Source organism: Micropterus salmoides, unplaced genomic scaffold, assembly GCF_014851395.1.
Source record: "Micropterus salmoides isolate LMB-PRFRI ecotype aquatic unplaced genomic scaffold, ASM1485139v1 Ms_hic_scaffold_15, whole genome shotgun sequence".
Lineage (NCBI taxonomy): Eukaryota > Metazoa > Chordata > Actinopteri > Centrarchiformes > Centrarchidae > Micropterus > Micropterus salmoides.
Window position 1 is genome coordinate 14544293 of NW_024040596.1, and position 26753 is coordinate 14571045.

The 26753-nt window shown below is 41.7% G+C and overlaps 2 protein-coding genes across 3 annotated transcripts in view; one reads left to right on the forward strand and one right to left on the reverse strand.

The window, feature by feature from the left end:
* dync1i2a (dynein, cytoplasmic 1, intermediate chain 2a) lies at positions 1–20332 on the forward strand. 2 transcript variants are annotated; one of them, XM_038720494.1, is made up of 17 exons: positions 1–154; positions 1167–1284; positions 3748–3862; positions 5274–5361; positions 6493–6552; positions 6924–7039; positions 11473–11559; positions 11758–11920; positions 12042–12141; positions 13013–13138; positions 15009–15155; positions 15235–15348; positions 15853–15986; positions 16953–17097; positions 18541–18681; positions 18903–19028; positions 19357–20332. In XM_038720494.1, exons 2-17 carry the CDS (start codon positions 1177–1179, stop codon positions 19468–19470), a joined length of 1884 nt encoding a protein of 627 aa, XP_038576422.1. In that variant the 5' UTR covers positions 1–154; positions 1167–1176; the 3' UTR covers positions 19471–20332. The 2 variants fall into 2 exon arrangements, with proteins under 2 accessions (XP_038576422.1, XP_038576423.1); XM_038720495.1 differs by lacking the exon at positions 6493–6552 and having other exon boundaries at positions 2–154.
* Positions 20283–26753, reverse strand: part of LOC119904093 (calcium-binding mitochondrial carrier protein Aralar1-like) — a 20638-nt gene continuing 14167 nt past the window's right edge. The window contains exons 12-18 of the mRNA XM_038720493.1: positions 25966–26018; positions 25660–25740; positions 23180–23320; positions 21650–21788; positions 21211–21369; positions 20970–21060; positions 20283–20883 (exon numbers count right to left, since the gene is read on the reverse strand). Of these exons, the coding sequence (XP_038576421.1) occupies positions 20676–20883; positions 20970–21060; positions 21211–21369; positions 21650–21788; positions 23180–23320; positions 25660–25740; positions 25966–26018 (872 nt within the window). The 3' untranslated portion in view covers positions 20283–20675. The remainder of the gene's footprint in view (positions 20884–20969; positions 21061–21210; positions 21370–21649; positions 21789–23179; positions 23321–25659; positions 25741–25965; positions 26019–26753) is intronic.

Below are 26753 nucleotides of genomic sequence, written 5' to 3' on the forward strand. Positions count from 1 at the left end.
CCTTGTTCTCGGATAACAGCAGCCACGTCGCAAGCAAGCGAAATGCTTCTTTTTTGGCTCTTCCCAGCTTTCTGTAGTTAGGTCGGCAGCGCGTTTGTTTTGGCTGTGTATTGGTTTATTGGCGTTTGGTGTCAGGTTGATCACCTGCTTTAAGGTTTGTAATCTACACATTAGTGTCAATTTCGCTGTAGTATCACGCACGGGCAACATTTTTTGTATTTGTCGCTGCTTGAGGCCCAACTTGCGTTTTTCATTGTGCGGTCAGAAGAGTTGGAAGCGCATGACATCACTGCGGACCAGAGTCCGGGTTTACTGTTGTAGGTAGCTGCTAACACAAAGCTAACGCTAACGTCTCTAGCCATAAAGTCGGGGTTGGGGTGGATAACTCACATTTTCTATGACCCAAAAACCATTTTGCTTAATAATTGACATAAAGTACACCTGGTCTTAGTAATTACTAATTAACTGTTGTACAACAAGGATGGCTACGCCAGCTCTGTAGTCGCTCATAACAAGGAAGCCTGGCAGCGGCAGAGGCCGGTTGGATGCTAACGTTGCGTGTTTTCTATGAAACTGCCGTGTGATTAGCGAAGTAAAACACCACATCAACGCGGAGAAGACTTATAGTTTGAAAGCGTTTACGACAAGCTATTAAGGATCATAGACACATAAATGATATGAATAGGAAAACCCCGTGCTAAGCTAACCGGGTGTGGGCAGTTGCACTGGCTGTAGGGTGGGGCTCTCTGTTAGCTTGCTGACGATGACAGGTCATCCCGGCTGTGGTTTAAACTAAGTTACATGTAGCTGAGAAATGATCTAAGTATTTGTCTCTTAACAGCTTACAAATTTAGCTCAGTCAGCTGCAGAGAAGACAGAAAATACTATTGGATGGTCATTTTTAACTGTAATCTGCTGGGTGAAGTTTGGTAGCTAGCCGTCTCCATTACTGTGCAAGGTGGTACTGAAGCTGAGAGCATCGGCAACCGGGAGATGCTCGGGTTTTTAAGGCTGTTTTATTTGTCAGACTCTACAAACACGGAGACCACTGGACCATCAGGATGCTTGGCTTTTGTTTAATATGCTTAAGTCTTTGAAATGCAATCTTCTCCAATGTATTCTTAATGGAACACGAAGACAAACACAAATATGTTGTTTGTATGCAGCTGTGGCATCATGTCTGACAAAAGTGAGCTGAAAGCAGAGCTTGAAAGGAAGAAGCAACGCTTGGCACAAATCAGAGAGGAGAAGAAAAGAAAGGAGGAGGAGCGCAAGAAGAAAGAGGTAACTGTTATGTTTAACATTTTATGCATGTTTGAATATTTGCTGATATTGAATGCAAAAATGAAAATGGAGAATGAACACCATCAAAACTATTAATGGCTCAGTGTGAGCATGGCAAACGTTATTTAAATTCAAATGCAAATTTTCTCCCTACCCTTAGTTTTTGTTAGTATTGGACATCCAAATGGGCAAGAAATCATTGAAAACCACTATTGCAAGCCAAATGTAGTTTAGAGCCTAAGCAAACTTGACAACTGATGGTTATGTTGACAGACATGGCACAACATGTTCTAGTCCTCTTACAAAGACTTACAGTGGGGAGAACAAGTATTTGACACACTGCTGATTTTGCAGGTTTTCCTACTTACAAAGCATGTAGAGGTCTGTACTTTTTATCATAGGTACACTTCAACTGTGAAAGACGGAATCTGAAACAAAATTCCAGAAAATCACATTGTATGATTTTTAAATAATTAATTTGCATTTTATTGCATGACATAAGTATTTGATCATCTACCAACCAATAAGAATTCCGGCTCTCAGACCTGTTAGTTCTTCTTTAAGAAGCTGTCCTGTTCTTCACTCGTTACCTGTATAAAAGACACCTGTCCACACACTGAATCAAACAGACTCCAACCTCTCCACAATGGCCAAGACCAGAGAGCTGTGTAAGGACATCAGGGATAAAATTGTAGACCTGCACAAGGCTGGGACGGCCTAGAGGACAATAGGCAAGCAGCTTGGTGAGAAAGCAACAACTGGCGCAATCATTAGAAAATGGAAGAAGTTCAAGATGACGGTCAATCTCCCTCGGTCTGGGGCTCCATGCAAGATCGCACCTCGTGGGGCATCAGTATTCATGAGGAAAGTGAGGGACCAGAGCTGGGACCACAGTCTCAAAGAAAACCCTTAGTAACACACTATGCCGTCGTGGATTAAAATCATGCAGCGGACGCAAGGTCGCCCTGCTCAAGCCAACGCATGTCTAGGCCCGTCTGAAGTTTGCCAATGACCATCTGGATGATCCAGAGGAGGAATGGGAGGAGGTCATGTGGTCTGATGAGACAAAAATAGAGTTTAATGGTCTCAACAAAAACTCACCGTGTTCGGAGGAAGAAGAAGGATGAGTACAACCCCAAGAACACCATCCCAACCGTGAAGCATGGAGGTGGAAACATCATTCTTTGTGGAAGGGGACAGGGCGACTGCACCGTATTGAGGGGAGGATGGATGGGGCCATGTATCGCGAGATCTTGGCCAACAACCTCCTTCCATCAGTAAGAGCATTGAAGATGGGTCGTGGCTGGGTCTTCCAGCATGACAACGACCCGAAACACACAGCCAGGGAAACTAAGGAGTGGCTCCATAAGAAGCATCTCAAGGTCCTGGAGTGGCCTAGCCATGATCTCTGAAATTGCAAGCAAAGGATTCTGTACCAAATATTAAGTTCTGCTTTTCTGATGTATCAGATACTTATGTCATGCAATAAAATGCAAATTAATTATTTAAAAATCATACAACTAGATTTTTTCTGGATTACAGACCTCTACATGCTTTGTAAGTAGGAAAACCTGCAAAATCAGCAGTGTATCAAATACTTGTTCTCCCCACTGTAAGTTCATCTTAGAAAGTTGGCATGTTGTTTTAAATAACCAGTCAGTTTTTATTTAAGATCTCATGTGACTGAGATGTAGATCAGTTATTTAAGTTGATATTTTATTACAGAATTACTATGAGATGGATACAAAATACAAAAAAGAACTCTGACAATCCAGATTGTTTGCATGTTGAGATGTTAACATTTTAATTTACTCTAAATCGTAATTCTGTTGCAGTGTAGCCAATACATTTTACATTGATGATCTAAGATGTCAAAATTAAGTTAGCAGGTAAAATTATTTTTTTCTTTGGTTGATTGAAGTAGAGTGTATAAAAAAATGCTGAATTTGGGCCTAATCCAATAACAACAAAACATTCCAAGTTAAAATAAGTCCTTGACTGACATGTAATATTTGACTGGGTCTGCTTTTAAAGATTGAAGTTGTTACAACATTCCATAATGATAGGTAGCACACAGTTTGTAACCAAGATAAGCCCTGTCTTAATAACTCAACTGGTGACTGTGTGTCGTTGCCAGCAGAAATTATGTTATTGAGAGTGGAAAGCTTTAGAAAAGCCTTTCACCTTGCTATTTGCCACACCTACACCGCCACAGCCTACACCTCCAGCACAGTGTCATGAACAAAGTTGTCCTTTGTTCAGAAGCATTAAATTAAATCCAGTGTTTGGAAGTCCGTCTTTTTCCTTAAATTTTCTGCATACGCAAGTGTTGCTGATGACCTGCTCCATTGTACTGCACTTGGTATTTTCAACTTGCTCACAGGAAACCTGCAACAAGTTTAAGTTCCATACTTTATTGTCTGACATCATAGCAATTAATGGGTGTTGAATTGCTGTTTCCAGGCAGAACAATTGAAAGATGCCGCACTTCACCAGGATGATTCTGACCTGGAGAAAAAAAGACGTGAGGCTGATGCTCTTCTACAGAGTGTGGGCATAACCTCAGATATTCCAGTTGGTATGTTTTACATTACCTGTTGGTGGATTGCGCATACTTTGCTACTGTGATCTGTAGAAGATCTATAGAAACAGCCAAGTCCACAGGGTTCCAGGACTTATAAATTAAACAGTTAAAGTAGCCCATTTGCCATTATATCTCACATACATTGCAGTCATTGTATTAAGACAGTCACTATTTTTTGTGTTTTGCCTCTGACGAGTATTTGAGGGTGTTCACCTTCAATCTGGGTGAACAGTGTAGGAATCGTTGCACCTATTGTGTGTCCCCCAAAGCAGATCTAAGCAGTAGGACAATGAACCAAAACATACAGATTTCTTATGGCCAAACAGGTATTTTCTTTGCTGGTCAACTCAGTCACCTGACTTCAGTTTAGCTGATTATGTGTTTGACTTGTTAAAGATCAGACTAAAGGCAAAAAGCTTACAAATAAGGAAGAATATGGAAACCTTCGGACAGTCATTGACTGCGATGTATGTGCAACCAAATATTAGATATAATAACTTTAACTCTGTGTTTACTTGTACTATTACTTTCCATCCCCTAAAATTAGGTTAATATAATAATTTTTGTACCGTTCATCTGTTGCGGATGTAAACAGCCTCATATTAAAGCGGTTAAAATGTTATGATTTCATCTGAACTAATTTCAATGGAATGGAGTAAAGAGCCAAAGCAAGCAAAATGCATCACAGCCTAATAAGCTGCCACCTTGTTTGTCAGAAATTTCGCTAAGTAAAACTTTTCACAGCACGTCTTTGCATAAGTAACCTGTCAAACATGGGTCTTATTTTAGATTTCTAAATTGAACCAGTAGATTAAACTTAGTGGACTTAACAAAAACATGTCCACAAACACCTGTACTGTACAAGAAGAAGCACTGATTATTTAAAATAATACCATTGACTGTATTAATATTGTTTTGTGGCGCATCCAGGGATTTTTCGAGCATTGTCGCGTTGCTAACAGCAGGTGGCAGAAGAGATCCATACAAAAATCTCAGAAAAGTCTCAGGATGCAGACAAACTTGAAACAGAATTAAAAAAAACATAGTTCAGTGTATTTTTTAATAGTCTGTTCTACTTGATGCATTTATTCAAACATTAATTTCATTTAATTTTTTTTTAAAGTCAGTGTAATTGTGTTATTAAAGCCTCTTTGTCAATAAATGTTGAGCTTGCCAAGGCTTAAGTTTGCTATCTACAGACTGATTTGTATATTTTTAACTTGCTTTGCTGTTCATGTCAGGGCTTTGCACGTATCATGACGTGCTCACTGTCATGTAGCTGTCAGAAGATCTGCATTAAGATCGATAGCATTTGTCCAGCATGTGAAAGAAAAGGCTGCATGGATGCGTTTGTACACTGTTGTGAATAACGTAGTGTAACAAATGATTATTGTCTCTTATGTAGTCCCTCCTCCCATGTCTCCGACTACCAAATCGGCAGGCACACCCAGTGAGGCAGGGAGCCAGGACTCTGATGGAGCTGTGGGACCCAGGTACTGATACACGCGCACATGCGCGCACACATACACACACTCCTACTTCCCAGCAGAAGTGTGAGTAACAAAATAGTTTTCCCACTGCAGTACAGTATATTACAAGAGTGGAAAACAATCCCTATTATAACAATCCCTATTTAGGAAGAGTTAAGGGCTACCTCTCAAAGCAAAATGTTTAAAAGCTGAGTGCTTTATTGAGCATCATGTGTTGTTGTGCTCTTTACTGAAACAGCTATGCAAGCAAGAATCTGATTTCAGCGTCCTTGTCAGAGCTTCTCGAGCTACTTAAACTGCATGTGTATTGTACAACAAACTAGTTCAGAAGTATTTTGAATATTTCTTAGAATATTTTTGCTTTGTACGCTTTGCATCACTTTCAGCTCCAGACAAAGGCTGTGAATATATTCAAAGCATGATTACATTAAGAACAACTGAGCTAAAATCTTCCATGAAGTCTCATACCGTTAGTGAATAATGACAGGTTTATGCCAACTGAGTGCATGTTTATTTAATTTGTGTGCCGTTGAATTAGGACGATCCTAAATTAACAATAAAACAGCAGGCTGCTGTGATGCCTGGGGGACTTCTTAACCCCTAATTAGAGCCCCTTCCCTGGGCTGAAATTCAAGCTCCCCCAGTGTCCCATCAGGCCCGGGGAGCTGTTCCCCGTATACGTGTTGACTCATTTCCCTCACCAGCATGGCCATTTCCTACACACATGGAGGTCATGTTTTCTCCCCGAGGGTTCTGTCTCTCTCCCTCTCTCCCCTCCCTCTCTCCCCCCACAACACTCAGAGCCTTTGGTGTGACACAGTTCAGGCTTGGTCAGCCCTGCAGCCTGCACATTACACCCTATGTCATCCCAATCTGAGGGTCTGTTCATCTATGCATTTTATGCAGATACATTCTTCCATCTCTGAGCTGTTGTGTGGGCTCATTCAAGCTTGATTTGAGCTGCAAAACCATCCCGTTTTGAAGTGTGTTTTGATAACATATAAATTTCATTGATTTGTGACATAGAATCCAATCAGCATGTTGTGTGCCATAATGCTAACTTTATTTCCTGTCCTCACGTGTGCTTGCTTGTCTCTCTCACTAATGCTGCCTTGTTGCTGTGACACTAACCAGGACTCTGCACTGGGACTCTGACCCGTCCACTCTTCAACTTCACTCTGATTCTGAGCTGGGGTACTGGACACTCTCTTCTCTCCTTTCCTGGTCATTTTCCCTTCTCTCAATCTATGGCATGAGTACTTTGTCCTTCAAAGTCATTATTTAGTCAATGCAGTCCGGGAAAACAGTAGTACACACGATTGATCAGATAGAACATTTATTAATTAATTCACACTGGTTGTTAAACTAATCTGAAGTCTTGCCTTCCCATGTAATACTCATTGACTTACTTTAATCAGCACAAGAGTCCACTTGAGGACAAGGTGAAAATTGTTACAAAAACAAATGAGAATGTATGTTGTTGTTGTATTTGTTTTTTGTTAAAATAATAACCATTTTGTAGTGATATTACGATGTGCAAAGTTTGAGTTGTGCTGTGCTTTTAGGCGAGGAACTCCAAAACTGGGAATGGCTAAAGTCACACAAGTGGACTTCCCTCCACGTGAAACTGTATCCTACACAAAAGAGACCCAGACACCTGTCATGACCCAGCAAAAAGAAGGTGATTTTACAGGTTAACCTTGAGAAAAACTTTGTGTGTACATGAGCCTGACTATGTGGTTCATTAAAATGAATAACAAATGTTTTTATTTTACTGCAAGAAGGGTGCCACCACTTCTTGAGAATTATTCACAACTGGGGTCTCATGGGCTGTATGAGTGTACAAGTGGGAACCGGAAGTGAGCAAGTTGAACGAGATCTGATTTGAGATGAAAGTAAAGGAAAAATGAGGCACAGGAAACATAAGAATTCAAAGGAAGAGATTAAATTCAGACTGCGCTTTGGTATAATTAATGAGCAGAATGAGCAAGCCAGTGACAGGAAGGAGAAATGTGATTTTATGGGGTAGATATGAAGCGCTGCGCATACAACTGCTTACTGCCTCCAAAGCATGTCAGTATGTATGTAATTGCTGCACTGGAGCTTTCATGTGGGTTGGCCAGAGTGAATATTTGGGTTTTCTACTAACATCCACATGTTAAACACATGTTCCATAAAATATGCAATATTTGCGGGCGTGCTGCTTGTTCTTGGTTGATTTTTGTAATGACAGATGGCGAATAATGCACTAGACTGAAATACTGATTAGGTTTTTTTGTCCCAAAGAGATATCAGAAGTAGCCACAGGTCTTTTCAAACTCCTCCAGCTGTTGCAATGAGTCCTTCTTTTTAGCTGTTTGCTCAGCACCAGCTAACACACATTTTTAAGCATCCTTGAAAGCCTGGTTAGGATTTTAAACAGTGTACTGATTGTTGGTTGTTGTCCCATCAGGTGACATGTAGAAAATTCTGAGCTGGCATGCAGCGTGCGTAAGAAAAAATTGTGCGATTTTGTGGAAAACTGAGCAGAGCTAGTGAAGGATGAAGAGCATCCCTGTGTTCCTCGTTGCTCTTTACTCTGGACTCTACTGGGCATTGTAAAACTGTGTTAAACAATGATGGTTTCTGCCAGCTGTTCAACACGAGGCCCCCTTATCCTCTCTGCCACTATGTAATCATTTCATCAACTCCCTCGCTTCCCTGTCTTCTCCCTTCACCGAACAGGCACATAACAAAACACACTCAGTGACATTGTGCATTTTCACACCATCACTTCTGGCACTCGATGAGACGGCATCCCCTTTCCCAGCTTGCTCCCCTCTGCGCATTTTTGATGTGTGGGGTGGCGTCAGGTCTCTTCTCTGATTGAGCGATTTATCATGTTGTCAAAAGGAGGCAACGGCCCAGCACTCTCAAGGTCAGCAGGCGGTGGCATTAGAGGGAGCCGCCACCATGCCCCAGCTGCTGCAAACCATTGGGTTCCCAGTTCCCGCAGTGTCTGCAAGACCTCGGAGAAAGGAGTAAAATATATAAGATTTTAATATCACCTGCCCTATTGACCTAAAGAAACCAGCGCGTCTTCGGTTTAGATGATTTGTTTGTGATTAATGGGGACATTATTATATCACTCTACACACAGTCTTTGTTGCACTGAAATCTGCTCCCAGATGTCTATGACATGTACGATTTTGACATTAATTCTAATTCTTTATTTGCAAGGTTTGTGACCATCAGACAACATAGGTCCATTTTGATTTTAGATTGAATTAGTGCTGTTCCATCTGTGGGCACTTTGAGAAAATAAGTTGATTTTTAAGCCATCAGATATGTGAATTTCTGTGCCGCCGCTACAGTATCTCCAGACTGCACTAGTAGGTAATATGCTGCATCAGTATGCACTCCTCAACAAGAGGCTATAATTATATAGTAAGATATTGTTGGAGGTTGGGGTCTGGGGGTGGTGTGTGGAGTGGTTGGTCTGGTACAGCGTTTAAAAAGGCTTGTCAGGAATATGAGTATGTGGAGCAGTTTAGTAAATTTAATATTTAATTGAATGTGATTGTTTTAATCACTCTGAATTCAGAGGCAGGTCAAAACTTTTAATCACAAAAGCCCTTAATGGCCTTTTTGTGTGAAGTGCCACTTGTAATTGTGGTCAGCCTTTATGCACTTGATGATTAGGACTGCTAAATATCTATTGTGTCCCTCTGTCATACAGTAGCTAATCATTCCGAATGGAAAATTGTGTATATTCTTCTTTTTGTTTCTTAGTGCACTGGTGGTATGGTTTGAATATTTTGGACCTTGACAGTCTGTTTTTTGTTCTCAGTCTTATTTAGCAAGAGTTTGGGTTTTGTCTGTAACAGTGCTGGTTTTGGGTTTCTTCTTACCGTTGGCCTGTTGGTGATCTTTAGACCTCAGTGTCATTAGAGACATGTGTAACCATGTTGAAGAAGTTGGAAACAATAGAATCCTGTTTCACAGATGACGAAGTCTGGAAAAGTGTTATCAGATTGACAGAAGTCTGACTGCTGATGTCTCTGTTTTTTATTTTTGCCTTGCTGCAATTTGAAGTTTGCTGCTACACCACAACCACAAATGTTGACGTTGTACCACATGGAACAGGCTGATCACAATGTTTAAAGTGCATTTTGTAAACTGGTGCTAATGGTACTCTATTGCACATATTTTTGTGTTTGGGGGGGGGGGGGGGGTGTATTGGTAGAGTTTTATCCTCTATTATTTCATTATTGGCCTTTTATACAGCAGGAAAAAAAAACAGTTGCACATGCTGAAGTCAGACCTTTGTTCAGTGTGGGCATATAGAAAGTGGAAGACACCTGCAGCAGGGAGCAAAGGTCATTTAGTTTTATTCTTGTACATCACTGGCCACATAACGTGTTTGCATTAATATATTGTCTACTGACTAAGACCTGTGATTACCCACCCCCACCCCCACCCCTATTCGGTCCCCCCAAAAAGCTTTTATTTCTTAAGTGGTACAAAAGCCATAATTGGGCCTGCTTTGAGAGGAGGTGTCAGTGTATGGGACATCGGTGATCCGGGTGAATTCTGTTAAATGCAACCCTCCCCTTCCCCTTCCCCTTCCTCTCCACTCCACCACCCACCCTCACTAGGCGCTGCTACCCCCCTACACATCCCCAGCGGGGTCACCAGGATCACTAGCTTTTCTGCAAATGGCCATTTTGGCTGGCAGGTGCATTATACCCTTTATTTTCAGATTGTCTATCCGCTCCTAATGCCTGGCAGGTTGATTGCTCTGGCTGCCTCACCAGGGAAAGGGCTGACGAGCACGGCCGGGACTAGCTGAAAGACAGTGATTACTGTTTTCCTTTAAGCCTGATTGAGGCCCTTGAAAGGAAAGATTTTAACCTTGTCCTGTTGGTTGCAGAGTATGGCCGTACATTGAAATGGCTTGTGTCATCAACCCAGTTCTGTAAACTCATCAGCGCACCGAATAACCTTCTTCCCCAAACCTCCATCTGAGAAAGAGGATAAATCACTTTATGGACAAAGTGACAGATGACATTATCATTTAGATTATCTCAGTAGGAAGGAAATTCTGGCATGTGGCGCTGTCATCTTAGATTAACTATAAGGCTTATAGCAAGATGAATGCCTGTAGGAACCAGGCAAGTATTTCCCCTCTCCTTATGAATCTGTTTTGTCCTGTTTTTGCTATTATTTTTTACATTGAAAGCATAGGCTGGGGTACCGCCTCTAAGAGATGTGTTTTGAAAAAGCGCGTTCATCCTCTTTGAGGTAGAACCGGTGTGCAGTTTGCCAGCTGGTCTGGCCTGTATTTTGTCGTACATTCTCTGAGGTTGAATAGGAGTTGTAGGACCTCCTGCTAGGATGGTAATTGCGCAGGCTTGCTGTTCAGGGAGAAGCTTGTCTCGGGGCAGCCAGGCGGAAAACCTCTGTGCCATCCCCATGCCACCTCTGAAGAGCACAAGACAATCCCAGCATCACCATCTGCTTTTGCACCATGCTGTCATCTGGCCAGACCAATGGGAAGAACCCGGGCAGCTGCTCCACACCCTCTGCCCCGCTGCCCTGTGGCCTAGAAGGGGGCAACCTGCTACTGGGACACAGAGGAAATGGCTACACTGACAACTAGACTCTCAATTGAATGGCTAGAGTCTCATTAACAGTTGGGAGAGACAGGGGTCCCTATGACAACAAGACACCCGCTGCGCTGTGTCCCTTTAACACAAATGACAAACTTCCCTGCTTTAGAAGAGCAGGTTCTTTTTTGAAAGGGGACATTGTGCTGACAAACCAAACAAATGCAAGGCAGAGATACAAAATCAGTCTTTTGCAGTGCCCATAATCACTGGGGAGGAGCTTTTATTGAAAAACAGAAAATAATGGATGTGGAAGATGTAGTGACCAAAATGTATTTAACGTCTGTATGAAGGCATGATCATTCGTTGTGTGAACTTTGAATTTGATTCCATTGTTGACATTTGAAGTTTTGACAAAATTTCTATCACAAAAATTATTTACATTGTCTTGTCAGTGATGTGGTGTATACAACCTAATTTAGTGTTGTTTTGCAGTGTTTAACAGAGTTATCTTTCTGATCAACAGAGGAAGAAGAAGAGGAAGAAATTGCTCCGTCTCAACCGGTAGTCGAGATTCAGACAGAGAAACCGGACCAGAAAGAGGAGGAGGAAGGTACCTGGCTGGACTATGAGTGATGATGCGTAATTGCAATGCTGAAATTGAGCCTCTTCAGTTCTTCTAGGGATTTTATAATTGTTGCTTGAGTACAAAGCGCGTTCTATTGCTGTAAAGCGGTGCATCCATATCATAATAGCAAGGAGCAGTGGGGATCCTCACTATATTTCAGCGTGTTTGTGTTTCTCTGTATAGCACCCCCCCATGAGCTGACAGAGGAGGAAAAACTCCAGATCCTGCACTCCGAGGAGTTTGTTAATTTCTTCGACCACAGCACTCGCATTATTGAGCGAGCCCTATCGGAGCATGTGGACCTCTTCTTTGACTACAGTGGTCGTGACCTGGAGGAGAAGGAGGGGTAATAATTGAACATCTAGTGTATTTTTTTCCTTTTTCGAACGTGTAATTGTTTGAGGTTTTTTTGTTTGGTTTTTTTGAAGAAGTGTTTTCATTGATTTGTGGTGCTTTGTATTCCCCAGTGAAATCCAGGCCGGAGCAAAGCTCTCTCTCAACAGGCAGTTCATGGATGAGCGCTGGTCCAAGCATCGTGTCGTCACCTGTCTGGACTGGTCTTTACAGGTCTTTTTTTTTTTTTTGTAATTAAACCAAACAGTGGAACAAATTTGTCAGAGCACCATTTGGAAGTTGTTTGCAATTATGAAAATGTCAATCTTAAAAATTAACTTAGTGTGTTTTTATGCTAAAATAGAAGTGCGAAATTGTTGCTAATTGGCTGTTGAAACAACTTAGCTTTACACACCCATAATGCTTTATGATTACATAGCTTGAGTTTGACAGCATTTACTTTTAGCCACAAGTCCCTCAGGAAAAGTAAGTTATGTCCCACGTAAATTGTCACTTAGTCGGAGGCCATAATGATTTGTTTCCTCTGGTGTCTAAGGTCATTTAATGCATCATTCTGCAATGGCTTTTGACAGTGATTGAACACCATCTCTTTGTTCACAGTATTTTCTAGCTCAGAGCGATATCCATACCCTTGCGATTTGAAATTATGAATTCACAAACTGTAAATCTCCGATCAAGGATTAGGGGCTGCAGAGGTTAATGGTTAGTTTACATCTGGGTAGTGTTTCTGTAGTCATTCTCTGCCTGCATTTTTAATATGCACTTCAGTGGGTTTAAATTCTAGATTCTCAATAATAAGCTGCTCTGTTTTGGTCGACCACTGTTCTCCCGAGCGCTTTCAGAACTGTAGCTTTTGGTTAAAATTCTGAAAGGAAATAAAAACGTAATTTACCAAAGTTCTCCGGGGGCGGGGGGGTTGGGCTAATTAAACGAGCCATAAATCTTGAGGAAAGGATTACTCATTATTTAAGGCATTCAGCTGCACCGCAAAGGGCAGGCGAGGCTTGTCCACATGGAGCTAAGCCTGGGGGGCATGTCTGCCTCCTCCCTGAAATTCATTTGGGCTTTTTTTTTCTGTCACCAGTATCCTGAACTTCTGGTTGCCTCATACAACAACAATGAGGACGCTCCTCATGAGCCAGACGGCGTGGCCTTGGTGTGGAACATGAAGTACAAGAAGGCTACACCGGAGTACGTCTTCCACTGTCAGGTACCCCAAAGCAAAGCCTTTTTTTTACCCACCCCTCCCCACGCCCTCACCGTTGACTTCTTCCATGATAACCAGCCACTGTTTGCCCCCCCCCCCCCCCCCCCCCCCCCCCCAATCCCCCTCCTCCTCTGCTCCTACAACCCTCACCCTCCTTCGTTCACATTGTGAGTTCACCGTACTGGCATCCACCTCCGCCACATCTATCCACAAACACATGTTCGTGAGGCGCCGGAGAAGACCTGCGGTGCAGCAGGAGTTGAATGGAATCTGAGCACTGTAGCAGGATTAAGTGTGTGGGACTGAGCTGGTTATCATGTGCATCTAAACAAGGGCCCTGTGTTCAGACAAGCTAGCAGGGAGAGCAGCAGAGCCCCTCCACTCTGCCCAGCCTTATTATAATGCCTGCCCTGAGGCTCTTTCACCAAGACAAGTTGAGTAGAACCACATGTTGCCTTCAGAGCGGATGTAGATGCAGGCGTATTGCTCAGATGAATAAAACTGAACAGAAGTGTCAACGTTTTCTCTGTGCCTCCCAAGTCAGCTCATAATGAGATTTTCCTTAACCATGCACCACACTTTTTATCCAAAAAACGTCCCATAAGAAAAATATTAAGGTAAGGTTGTGATAGGTGAAGCAATGAGTGCACGTAGGCCACCTAAAAAAACAAACTCAAGTCATTAAAACTCATGAATCAAGTCCTAATCCAAAAAATAAATAATAATCCTGTTGACCTGCCTTGCGGTTTGTTTTATATGCACTGTAAGAACTGAGGCATGAGTGATGAAAGATGTGCTTGGTTGTGTTTTGGTAAAGAGGGAACATGCACAGACCAGTTCTGTAACTTTGAGATGAGGCAGGAAAACAACAGGTTGAATTTGATGTTTTCCATGTTCTGATTATTGGCAACTTTGAATATGTCATGTGCATAGCAGTATTTTGCAGCGATCTAGCCAGAGCCTGATATGATACAGTTTTACCTTGTGGTCAGTTACCTCAGTGGAACATCTCACTCAAGTTATTTTGACCCAAGGTTTGTGTTTCCTTTCATTTTCATCCAAAAGTAATGAAAAATGCTTATATTGTTCACGGTTGTTGGTGGTGAATGGGGGGAAAAGCCATTTCAGAGGAGATTCATGCATTCAGTATCCAGTTTATTAGGTACACAGCTAAAACGAATGCAGTCTAATATAACAGTCCTGCAGTTAAGCCTCCCTTCATGAAGGTTATAATCTTCAGTTTTTGTTGAAACTGTTTGAAGGCTGCAGTTTGTGCTGATGGAACTGTATTTTGTTATAATGACAGGCATTTTCATTATTTTGTCCACCCTGTGTATATCAGTGGGGGTAGGCTAAATAACAGAAACACCTCTCTGTAAAACACTCGACATTACAACCTTCATGAAGGATTTATTGCCGAACTTTTGTGTTAGACGGCATTACTTTTTAGGTGATCTGACAACTGAATGTTTGAACTGAATGTGATTGTTTTTTGTTTTTTTTATCCAAACAGCACAGAGGTATTTATACCTCAAATTTGGACTTAATGAATGGACAAATTACTTTTTTACTTCATTTTTCATTCACACTAAACATGGGGATAATTAGATATATATTATGATATTTTTAATGGACTAAATTTTGTTATGTAATGTCAAAAGACATAAAAATGTTAAGCCATACTGACCAGCCCTCCCACACAGATTTTGCATGACTTGGGCTGTGATGTATTCTCCTTTCTTTAATTGGATGTGACATTGTACATTTCTAGACGTGACGCCAAGCTGTCTCACTTCAAACATGCTGCTTTTTTATCACCAGAGAAGCTAAACATTGCCTGTCCCTTTTTTCTATTTTCCCCTCTTTCTGACAGTCTGCCGTTATGTCGGCTTCATTTGCCAAGTTCCACCCTAACGTTGTGGTGGGGGGGACATACTCGGGGCAGATCGTACTATGGGACAACAGGAGCAACAAGAGGACCCCGGTGCAGAGGACTCCCTTGTCAGCAGCAGCACATACGGTACACTAAACAGCTGACACAGTGGGCTGGCACTTATTTTAATACAGCAGATGAGTAAACGTTCTCATTCTTTTTGCAGCACCCAGTATACTGTGTGAATGTGGTTGGCACCCAAAACGCCAACAACCTGATTAGCATCTCCACTGATGGCAAGATGTGCTCCTGGAGTCTGGACATGCTCTCTCAGCCACAGGTAACGTTTGTGTGTCTGTGGGTGGTCAGAGGAATTAGGATTAACGATTTAACCCTAAAATGTAATTGCCATGTTAATAATACATCACATTTTAAAGAGTTGAGCTTAGTTTTTACATTTTGTGTACTTTCTGTCTCTTCAGTTTTAAATTCCACACACTTCCTGTCCCTCCCATTCATGCTAAATGTCAAGCCTTTTGGCCGGACTCCTTTGTTTCAGCATTCCACTTTGGCATTTCCCCCAGCTTTACCCTTATTTTTTCTTCAACTAATTTTTTCACTTTCAGGGAAATTAACTTTGCTAGCTGTGTCATTTCATCTGCACTGCCAAGACCTCAATGTCAAACTTCCATTTTTTTTATAAAGTGCTAGTTGAATTTAGATTAAACATTAATAAACTGTCAAGTGATTTTTATAGGTTGTGCTTGGCAGAACGTGTGTTAACATAAAGCCTGAGCAGGGAGCCTGTTAAGGATGTTGTTCCATACCGCCTTCCCCTCCACAGGACAGCATGGAGCTGGTGTTCAAGCAGTCCAAAGCTGTAGCTGTTACCTCCATGTCTTTCCCTCTTGGCGATGTCAACAATTTCGTGGTGGGCAGCGAGGACGGCTCTGTCTACATGTCATGTCGTCATGGAAGGTGCGTTCATAAGCAACCGTGTCCCTCCCGAACGCCACCAGGAAACTGGGCGGCTTGTTAGGCCCACCGAGGACCGAGTGTCAAATAAATATAGCCCACTCACTTCCCATTGCAACACAAATCCAACACTTGATCTCCTGCTGTTTGAGGTTTCACTCCTGCCCAGCCATCCTGTTTTTCTTTTCCGCTTGTCAGTTGTGTTTGTAAAGGTCGTTCAACATAAACAGGGCACACATGCAGGGGAAACAAATCATTTTTTCCCTGTCCTTTTTTTTTCTTCTCAGTATGTTTCTGTGGGTGAGAGAGTTTGTTTACAGTCGGTCGTCCTGGGGAGAATTAAAACTGCAGTTCATTCCACAATGTTCTCATTTAAGAGACTGGGGGCTCCTCTCACTGTGGACGGTCCTCTGGTAAAACAAAAATCAGACCTGCCAGTGAGTAGCGTGTTAGCCCCACGCTAATTGTCCTGCATTGTGCCCAGAGACCGCAGAGAGGGGATAGCTGCTATGTTTTGCACGGCAGAAGCACCTCTGTAATTGAGGGAATAATTTTCCACCTCATTTACAATGGTATGATACTCTCATTGCAGTTAATAATGCATAAGCATCACTCATGCTGAGTATTTACCTCTCTACATTAATTATCAGAGCCTCAGTTGGGTAACAGTTCTGCAACATGTGGTTGAGCAGTTGCAGGTACTTTTGCCACCCTGCTGGTAATCACATGATATAAGTAAACGATTGATGTGAAGACGTCCAGCAGAGGTCCATCTGTGCCTGTTGCTTTATTTCATGCTTAATGTAATGCCCCATCATTTAAAAAAAAGAAATGTGTATTCATAACATTATCACAACTGAAGGTCACTACTCAACACCTGCTGCTTTTGGAAATTAAATTTGTCACACTTGATTTAATGTGTCTGTACATTTGCACTTAATTGCCCCTCTTGGTCTCTGTGCTCCACAGCAAAGCGGGCATCAGTGAGATGTTTGAGGGCCACCATGGGCCCATCACAGGGATCGACTGCCACACAGCCCCAGGGCCCCTGGACTTCTCCCACCTCTTTGTTACCTCCTCTTTCGACTGGACTGTCAAGCTGTGGAGCACCAAGGTATGAGCATTGCATAGGGTGCATTTTACAGGTCCAAGAAAACCTCAGGATTGTTTTGTTTGGGTGAAAAGACCCATCTGTGTCTAGGAAAAAGTTTTCCCCTCTGTGTGTTTTGTGTTTCTACAAGGTTCCGTATAATCCAGCCTTTGTTCATTTTCAACTGCACCATAGTTCCTTTTTAATGGCGATTTTCAAGTCAAATGTTTCTGTTAAAATGGGTATTGATTGAATTTGACATTTCACAATACTAGACTCTGTTTAGCCAAAAGAATAATTGTGTTACCTCTAATTTAAAAAGTCTAAAGCCACTACCAGCTCTGTGATGCTCATTGTAATGATAACCATGTTGTGTGTTTTAAAAGTTAGCGTTGGCAGTGGTTAAGGTGCACCCTCATTGTATGGACAGCACATCACACTATCTAACAGATTAAAGAGCAGCATCAGCTGATTTGTCATGCCTACTGCCTGCACTGCATTTCAGCAGGTTTGCGTTCCCTTACCTATTATCGAGCACAGCCAATGGGAACATGCTAATGTTTAGATGGGCTTTACCATTTTTGTTTAGGAATGCAAATGGTGGTCAGGGGTCAAATTTTTTTAGCCATAACTCAAGAATTGATTAAGTAATTATGACAAAGTTTCACCCTGGTGGTTAATGAGATTCAACGAGTAAGTGATACCCAAAGGTCAACTTCACACTGAACAGGTGACACAATGACTCAAAGGTCATACATTCTGCCTTTCACTTCCTGCCTCCTTCTGAATTTCAAGCGTCATTGGAATCCTGCAACTGCAAACAACGTATTATTAACGCCTAGTTAATCGTGATCTGAGTTGAGTGAGCGAGTTTCCCATACTGCTCACAGAGAGCCTTCACATGAAAATGCCAGGAGATAACAAAAGCACCAGGATTTTGTGTCGCTATACTCCATAGCTATATAAGTATCAATCTGTATATAGTAATCAAGTACATGTTAAGCCAATACATGACAATCCTTCATTAATCAGTTTAACAATGTATATTAACTGGAATCATACATAATAGTCAATACAGTATTAACTTCCATTATTCAGTTAATTCCAAGTATTCACTACATATGAGTGAAAAGTTTACAATTCATCCAGCTAACGTGAAAGTCTGTACCAAATTTTGTGCCAATCAAGCCAATATTACTGCAACATACTTTGACTCTGGACTAAAGAGGTGGTGCCATGCCTAGAGCCCTGCCAAGAAGGAATAAGGAGGAAGAAATAATTGAGGTTTTAAAAATGTTATAACCTAATAACATCATCAAGTTCTGTATTCATTAAGTATGTTAGAACATATATATACATTACATTGATACCTTTGTATAAATACATGCATAGACCATATATCAAAAAGTTTATTATAAATTAAGTGATTTAAATGTTATTTTTTTATCTATCTCTATATGTCTGCAGAACAACAAGCCGCTCTACTCATTTGAAGATAACTCGGATTACGTGTACGATGTCATGTGGTCTCCGACTCACCCTGCTGTGTTTGCTTGCGTAGACGGAGTGGGCCATCTCGACCTGTGGAACCTCAACAGCGACACCGAGGTACTACATTCCCACTAACAGCATACACATATATAATCACATCTATTTTTGCTCTTTTCCTTTACATCTTAGAAGAGACAAACACTCAAATCTCAATTACACATTTACCTACTTAAAAAAAATAATAATTAAAAACGATATAAACTTGTGGAAAAACGTGTAGAGTTTGCGGAGCATGTTTCCACTGTTCCAGCTGGTATTTTATGGTGGTGTTGTTTTAGGTTCCCACTGCCAGCGTGACAGTAGAGGGTAACCCAGCCCTCAACAGGGTCCGATGGGCTCATTCTGGCAGAGAAATCGCTGTGGGAGACTCTGATGGACAAGTTCTTGTGTATGATGTTGGAGAGGTGAGCAGGCGTGACTCAGCTTTTTGCCATTATATTTCTCTTGACTCTTCTGTTTTTTTAACTGTAGTCACTTGGGCAGCCTCTTACCTGCTCTAATTTGTACTGTAGTGATTTATTGAAAAAAACATAACTGTGGGCAGGTCACCTTTTAATGAGATTTGTGAAGAGCATGTCATGTATTTAAGTCAAACTATTCCTTGTGGTATGAGTACGTCATTTCGCTACTCTCCATAAATATGAATATAGAGCATTCCCTGTGACCTGCCACAGCAGAAGCTGGATTTTGAAATTTAAACAGTCCCTCTGTTGTGCTCTCCCCCCCACCCAGCAAATTTCGGTTCCACGAAATGACGAATGGACTCGTTTTGTCCGCACACTGGCAGAGATCAACGAGAACAGAGATGATGCAGAGGAGCTGGCAGCTCAGCGCCTGGCTGCCTGAACCCCCTGCCATGGACGTGATGTTTAAGGGACCAGTGGCGCTCTTGTTATCAGCCCTGTTTTGATTGGAGGAAAAGATGCCATGACAACATGACTGGAAGAAAACATGAAGTTTTGATCAGAAAGCAGTATTGACATCTTTTGATTTCTTACTCCTCCTTATTTGGACAACTCTGCCTTCTTAGTTAGCTGGACCATCACCAGTCTTCCTTGGAATAACACAAGTAACAGGGCTATCAACCTCAGACACTATCATGAAGCCATACACACAAACACAAACCAGTCGTCCTTTCTTCAACCAGATGCCTTAAACTTTGATTTTAATCTTTCCTACCTGTCTTCACTTAGGGAATGTTATCAGCCTTAATTTTGAGTTGAGTTTTTCAACCCAAATATGTGCCCCACTACACCCCTTCATAGCTAAACTCCATTTTCACAAAGGTAGTAAAGCAATCACATCTTGAAACACCCAGGAATGTAAACTTCTTGTAACTGTAGCCCATGTTGTCATCTCTGTTCCTGTTAGACTTGATAAACTAAATATTGACTTGTTTGTAAAATACTGAAATGTCCAAAATCCAAATGTCTTTCTACTTTCTATATTCTATACTGCACCAGTTTTCACTTAATCAGTACAGCTGGTTAGACTTTAGATAGTTGGAATATCCTCAAAGATAATCTTGTATGCTGTAACTGCTCAGTGATTTCCAGATCTGTGATGAATGTTGACAGGATCTGAACAGAGATGTTTTTTCTCCTGAAGAATCTCAAAGCTTGGTGTCAAAACTGAGAATGTACTTTTCACACCATAGAAACAGTTGAATGATTTATTTCAATAAAATACAATAAATACATTTAAATAATTTCCCATGTCCCTGGTTATGATTTCAAAACTTACACTTGAAAACATCTGTACATCCTCGTGTCTGAGATTCAGCTGACACATGCACACAAACTATTGCAAACCAGAAAACAGTAACAATCCTTTGTAATGCCATAATGTCCCTCTGTAGAGAAGTACAATATGTACAATAAAGTTGTGCAAGCTATGCAAAGAAACCACAATAAAGCCATAAGCGTGCAGCATTCAGAGTACAACAACTGCTCAAATGCATTTGATTGAAACGTAGTTCAATAAAATCATTTTGGAGGAAACGTGATGACTGGAGGAGCATGCAGCCCTCGGAAGTCACAATGAGTGAAGGTTTATGAAGCCTGCGGTTCTGTTTTGGACTCAGCAGGTTTGATTGTCACTTCTCCAGAAGGCTTGAACTTGGGCAGGTGCAGACCAAACTTCCTTTCCACACCTGCAAAGGTTGCAGCGGCCAGATGGTAACCGCCTACGTGGTCTGGGGTCACAGACGGAAGGTCCTGGATCATGGGTTTTGGGGTCGGCACAGAGCCAGTAGGACGACTGAGGAGAGAGTCAGATTAGGGCAAACACACTTGTTGACATTGACGAGAGGCACACACTTGTGCAAATGGTATTAAAGTACTTACTGTCCTCCAAAGTCAATGTATAACCATCTCTGTAACAGTTCGTAGGTCACCAGGGTTACACCAAACTGAGGTGAAGATCTGAAGACGCGAGCTAATGGAAGATAGTTAGAAAATTACAATGCGGGATTTAATATTCCTGTGGTGCGTTCTAGACAATTACAGCCACCACAGCGAGCCTCATTTCCCAGTATTGAAACCATTTACAGGACTGCCGAGTGTGTGTATGTATGTGCGCATTTACCTCCTGTGCCCTTCCAAAATGCCCTGAAACCTTCCTCCTTGAGGATCTTCCTGAAGCAGTCGATGACTCCACTGTATGTCGTCTGGCCTGCTCGAGCCGCCACCTGGAGCCTGGTTTTGATGACATCAGCAGGGGTCACCAGCGAAGCCGCCGGTACACCTTGGGAGACGTTTCGCAACAGATGTAATGAAGTGCTTTCACTATGCACAGATGGTGTCACATTCTGACATCCCCGCTGCAGCGTCATGCAGGGCTTGAAATGGGTATGGCTATATAGTGTGGTATGACAAAAGGACTGTATATACAGTTGTGAGATTCAATTCAAACCAGGGAGGAAACCAAAATGCATTTCTTAAGAGCAGAAAATGTGACACGTTGCTCAATTAAAACACAACTGTTTGGATGTCCATAGACCCTGAGCCTTCCAGATGTTTGTTACCTGCAATAGCTCCAGCAGTGAGCAGCTGCAGCGGCCCCAGCCTCCCGTCCTCATCTGCCAATTTCGCCTTGGTGTGGGCATAAACAGGGAAGTAGATGGCGGAGAAGGGGATGTCACGCAGAAAGCAAGCTTTGGCTCCCTGACAGAAAACCCCCCCCACAAAGAGATACATTTAAATATATATATACATCTTGACCACAGTCAGTCATAAGCAGAGGCAGTGTTTGGGGAGGTTTGTCTTGGGGATTAAGTGGTCTGGGTGCTGTCTTATTCAACCTAGAGGGGGTTTTAGTGTTGATGATGGAGCCAAAGAGCCCCAGGCAGAGCTGCAGCACTGGGCCTCCAGAGAGAAATCCATCACACACACACACACACCAGTGTGCTGGCTTCTTCTGCCAAGAGGAAGTCAGCTTTTTTTTTTTCTTTCTTTTTTTTAACAAGCCACACACTGTCTGCTACTCATTAAAATATGGAGTATGAACACATGACTGGAGCTGTAAGTAAACCCACAAGGATCTGGAAAAGGAGCAGTAGCAAAGCGTAATCCCTCAATAATTTGCTGTTGGTCGTTGGCCACAGCATGTTTAACGCTGTTTCAGAAAATTGTAAACAGTCAGCAAAAGGACCGTTTGATCTTCACATTTCTGATCCTGATCTCTATTATGTCTATGTACACATACAAATGTTTGTTCAAAGACAGTAGTATTTCATCTGTGCATCATTACAGGAAAATAAAATCTAATCATGTTAATATCCAGTAGTGGAAAGTGAAGTATATTTACTCAAGTACTATTTGCTTTTATATTACTTTACTCTTTTATTTCACTACATTTAAGAGGGAAGAATTGTACTTTTTACTCCATATTTACTATATTGAAAGCTACAGCAATTTGTTATTTTACAGATTATGATTTTACACCCAAAAATATAGCTAAAACTAATGCCACCATAACCTACTGCCACAATCAGATAATAATTCAGTAATATTTGTTTATAATAATATAACACTCTGAAAGGGGCCACTCTATCAAATTAGATTAGATACTTGCATATATGCTGATAATACTTTTTTCTGAATGGAGGACTTTTACTAAGCGCTGTTACATTGTGGTATTGCAAATCATTAATTGTTTAACTACATTTTCAAACAAAAAACAAAGTTCCACCTTAATTGTGAGGATTTGATGTTCTTCTTATTTTAAAAATGAATCTCTTTGGGTTTTAGACTGTTGATCAAAACAAAACATCTGTAGACATCACCTTGGGCTTTAGGAAGATTGTGTTTTCGACATTTTATAAACCAAATTATTAAGAGATAATGATTTGTAGATTAACCAAAAATGAAAAAAGTTTGACCCAACTACTAGCAAACTCCTTCCATTGTTACTATACACAGTAGAGTGAACAATAGATAAACTGCCATGTTGTTAGTATTGTATCTCAGGAACACCACCTTTCACCTGCCCTTGTATGACAGTTAGCAGAGGGTGATGCTGCAGACGTCATGGTGCTGCAGAGGTGCTGACCTACCTTGTAGAGGCCAAAGAAGCCCAGGTCTCTCACAACATTCAGGGCACTGACCCTGGGGCCTGTAGTTATCTCTCCAGCCACCTGCAGACGGATCTTAACGATCTCCAGAGGATTGGTGAAAATCACCTGGGAACCTCCAGCCTGCAGGATGCAACAGGAAAAAGAAGCCGCTGACAAGTGGTTTATATGCACAGACGTAGGTTTCTAAGACTGAGTGAGGTTACACATCTGAGGGGTGAACTTTGGGTGAAGCTATAATGATGTGTAAGCATTTCTCCCTAATAACAGAGTTTTCAAATTATCTCAGTAAACTTAAGCACAAAAGGTTCTTCTTCTCCCGATCTGATTTCATATAGTCAGAGAATGGCCTTGACAGGGGGAGGAAAAAGCAGGCATTGATAGAAGAACCACTGGGGTCAGAATAGAGCAGGCGCAGGGTGAGTGGAAGCCCCGGCTCATGGCTGAGAGGCTCTGACCCTGGCACCGGCCCTCTGCCCCCTTGTCTCCCCTGAGGCACCTCCTGTGGCAGGGTGAGCGGCCCAGCCTGGCCTCGCCCCGCACACTTCCCCAATTCACCCCCATTCCCAGGGGAGAGTGCTGAATCACCCGGACGGCTTGGGGTCCGGGCAAGCAATGCCCTAAAGGCACAGCACCCTCTGACTCAGGCAAATTTATCACCCTCCCCAAATCTAATCAGGCCCCAGGATGGCTGCCAGTGACATTCAGAGCAGGGGTCTTATCTGTAAACATCCGAGCAAAGGTCTAAAAAAAACTCAGGCACATTTAGTCATTTTCAAAGCGGAGGGGGAATATCCGCTGCTCTGAAGATTGATGCATTCGTCCTCTCTCTTTTATCTTCTTCAGCTCTCTCGTCTCAAGGGAGTGATAATTTAACAAGACGTCAGATTAACCAGACTTTAAACTTTGACAAAATAACATGAGGATGTCTTCCAGTTCATATGGAAGAACATAAATCTCATGGACACACAATCCATAGATGGGATGTATCTATGTATCAATGTATATATGCATAGGAAACATCCTTGTTGTCCTGTGTGCGGACCTGCACTGTGACCACGCCTCAGGTATGTACCGCGTTGTCAAACTCAATCACACTGAGCTAGACCCAGCTACATCCAGGACCCTCCAGGGCCTCTTCCTACAATTACACCCTGACAGGGGTCACGACCCCGCTCCTCTGTGAGCAACATGCAGGCTCTGCTGCATGGCCTGCCTGTTTCACTACACCACAGCCAGTGGAGAGGCAGAGTGATGGAATTACATCTTTAATCTGGTGTTGCAATCAAAAGATGTAAAAATAAAAAAAAAAACAGAGAGAGAGAGAAAAGGTAAATTTTAGGGAATTTATAGACAAAAGTTAACTTTTGTATTCAGGGAACCCATGTAGGACACCAAAAGATCGTCTGAATAATTATAATCTCTCAGACAAATTTAATAATTATAACTGATGGAAAAGAAATTAAATGATTACTGATGGAAATTAAATGAGAAGCATTTGCTGATAACTTGACCCACAGAAAATGAAAAAGACAACTTTATTAAACAAATCACCACAATTAATAAGAATTCCCCATAATTGAAAATTCATGAAGCTAAAAATACTACTAAATTGTGTCTGCCAAAACAAAAAAAAATTTGTTCAGTTTACCCGCCAATCTGGCTGGTATGATTTTCAGATATTTCAGACATTTTAAAGGTCTAACATCAACATACATCTATTTAGGTAAACTACTTAAGTACAAATATGAGGTACTTGAGTATGTCCAATTCAAATGCTACGTTACGATTCTACTCCACTACAATTTTTATCTTTAAACCCTTATCTAAGATTTTACATACAAAACATGATGAGCTTATAAAGTGTGATGCTTATTGTTATAAACTACCTAATAGTACATGAAATAGTGAAAACATACAACAGTAAAATGCTACTTTAATGCATCATTAATAATGATCCAATAATATATGAGTACTTTTATTTTTTTACTTTGACACTAAAAAGTAAATTTTGGTAATAATACTTAGGTGACATTCTCAAGGCAGGTCATTTTACTTGTAATCGTGCATATTTACAGTGCAGTATTGCTAAATTTACCTAAATAAAGGATCTGAATACTTAAACCACTACTATACATAGTCCTTAGACTGTTAACAAATAGCGATCTGGCCCTGCAGGTACAGCGGGTAACATCCAAACAGCAGTGTGATCAGGAGTGTTGGCAGGAATATGCTTTACATCTAAAATACTTTCATTTTACTTTGGTTGGTAATGACAAGTATGTATTGTAGTAAACCACCTCATGATAAACCAAAAGACAGAAAATAGTTTCCGATATTTACCCACATACATGTCTTTAAAACCGTGTTTATTTCTCATATATTTTAGGTGTTCATGTACTTGGTTTTGAGTTCATCTACTGACTGATTTTCTAAGATCTCTAAAGCACTGTAATGCTTACACATCCACCAGCGAGAATTTCCGCAGGCAGAGGGATGGTATCATCTTGTGTGGTGAACTTGTCTCTGACAAAATCATTCACCTGAAAAAAAAGAGAAAATAAAAGGAAAGAAGACATCAAGAGAGAAGTCAGATGAGACCCAATCCCAATCTTGATAGCAGGGCATTAATGTTAACTTGTGGTTGCAGTCCCTTCCTGATTGCGAAGAGTGCGCTTCTTCTACGCTCTATGCATGTTTTTCATTCACAGTGAATCATTCGGGGCAACTTTTTTGAACACTCGGAGCTACACAGTGGGATGACTTACCGTGAGTTTGATAGCTTTCTCCGGGGCAACGCCAATGAGCTGCGGGAGGAGACCTGCAAAATATTATTCATGGATACCATTAGAATACCTGACAGGGAGAGAGACGAAGTCTGGCTTGAAATGAATGCACATTTTTTTTATCTTTTGCTGAATGAATACATCCACTGACAGCTAGAACAATGTAAGCTGCAGGGTTCTTGTGTGTGTAAAACAAACCCATAAATATTTACAGATGTGGCTGATACATCTGATGCACCAAAACACAAAGGTCCCATTGAAAGTGAATAAAAGTCCAAAAATATGACACTGCTGGTGCGTATGGGATCAGCATTGTCGAGGCCTGAACCCAGTGTTGGTGGGGAACAGAGAGAGCTGTGTGGTCACGCATATGATCGGAGGGGGTGAGGGTGAGGGGGGCTTGGTGCTACAGTGGCGATAACCACCATACTGTTTCACCGTCTGTCCTTCATCAGGCCAGATAAACTTCTGAAGGAGCTGCTGAGTGACTGCTGCTGGTATGCCGCCACAAAACAGCCGAGCGTGTCTGTCTCTGAGTCAATCACCCTCTTATCATGTGTAAGAGGGGAGGAAGGAAGGCAGAGGGAGGCAGATCAGAGCAACAAAGAGCTGCAGTGGTGGAGGTAGCAGTAGATGGCAGTCTTGACTTCCTTCATATGAACAGCCTGAGGGGGAGAAGTGTTGTATATCACAAGCCTTCAGCACCATTATCACCACTCGGGCAGAGACAGATCAGACACTGCTACTACATGAATTCTCCTGGTCATTTT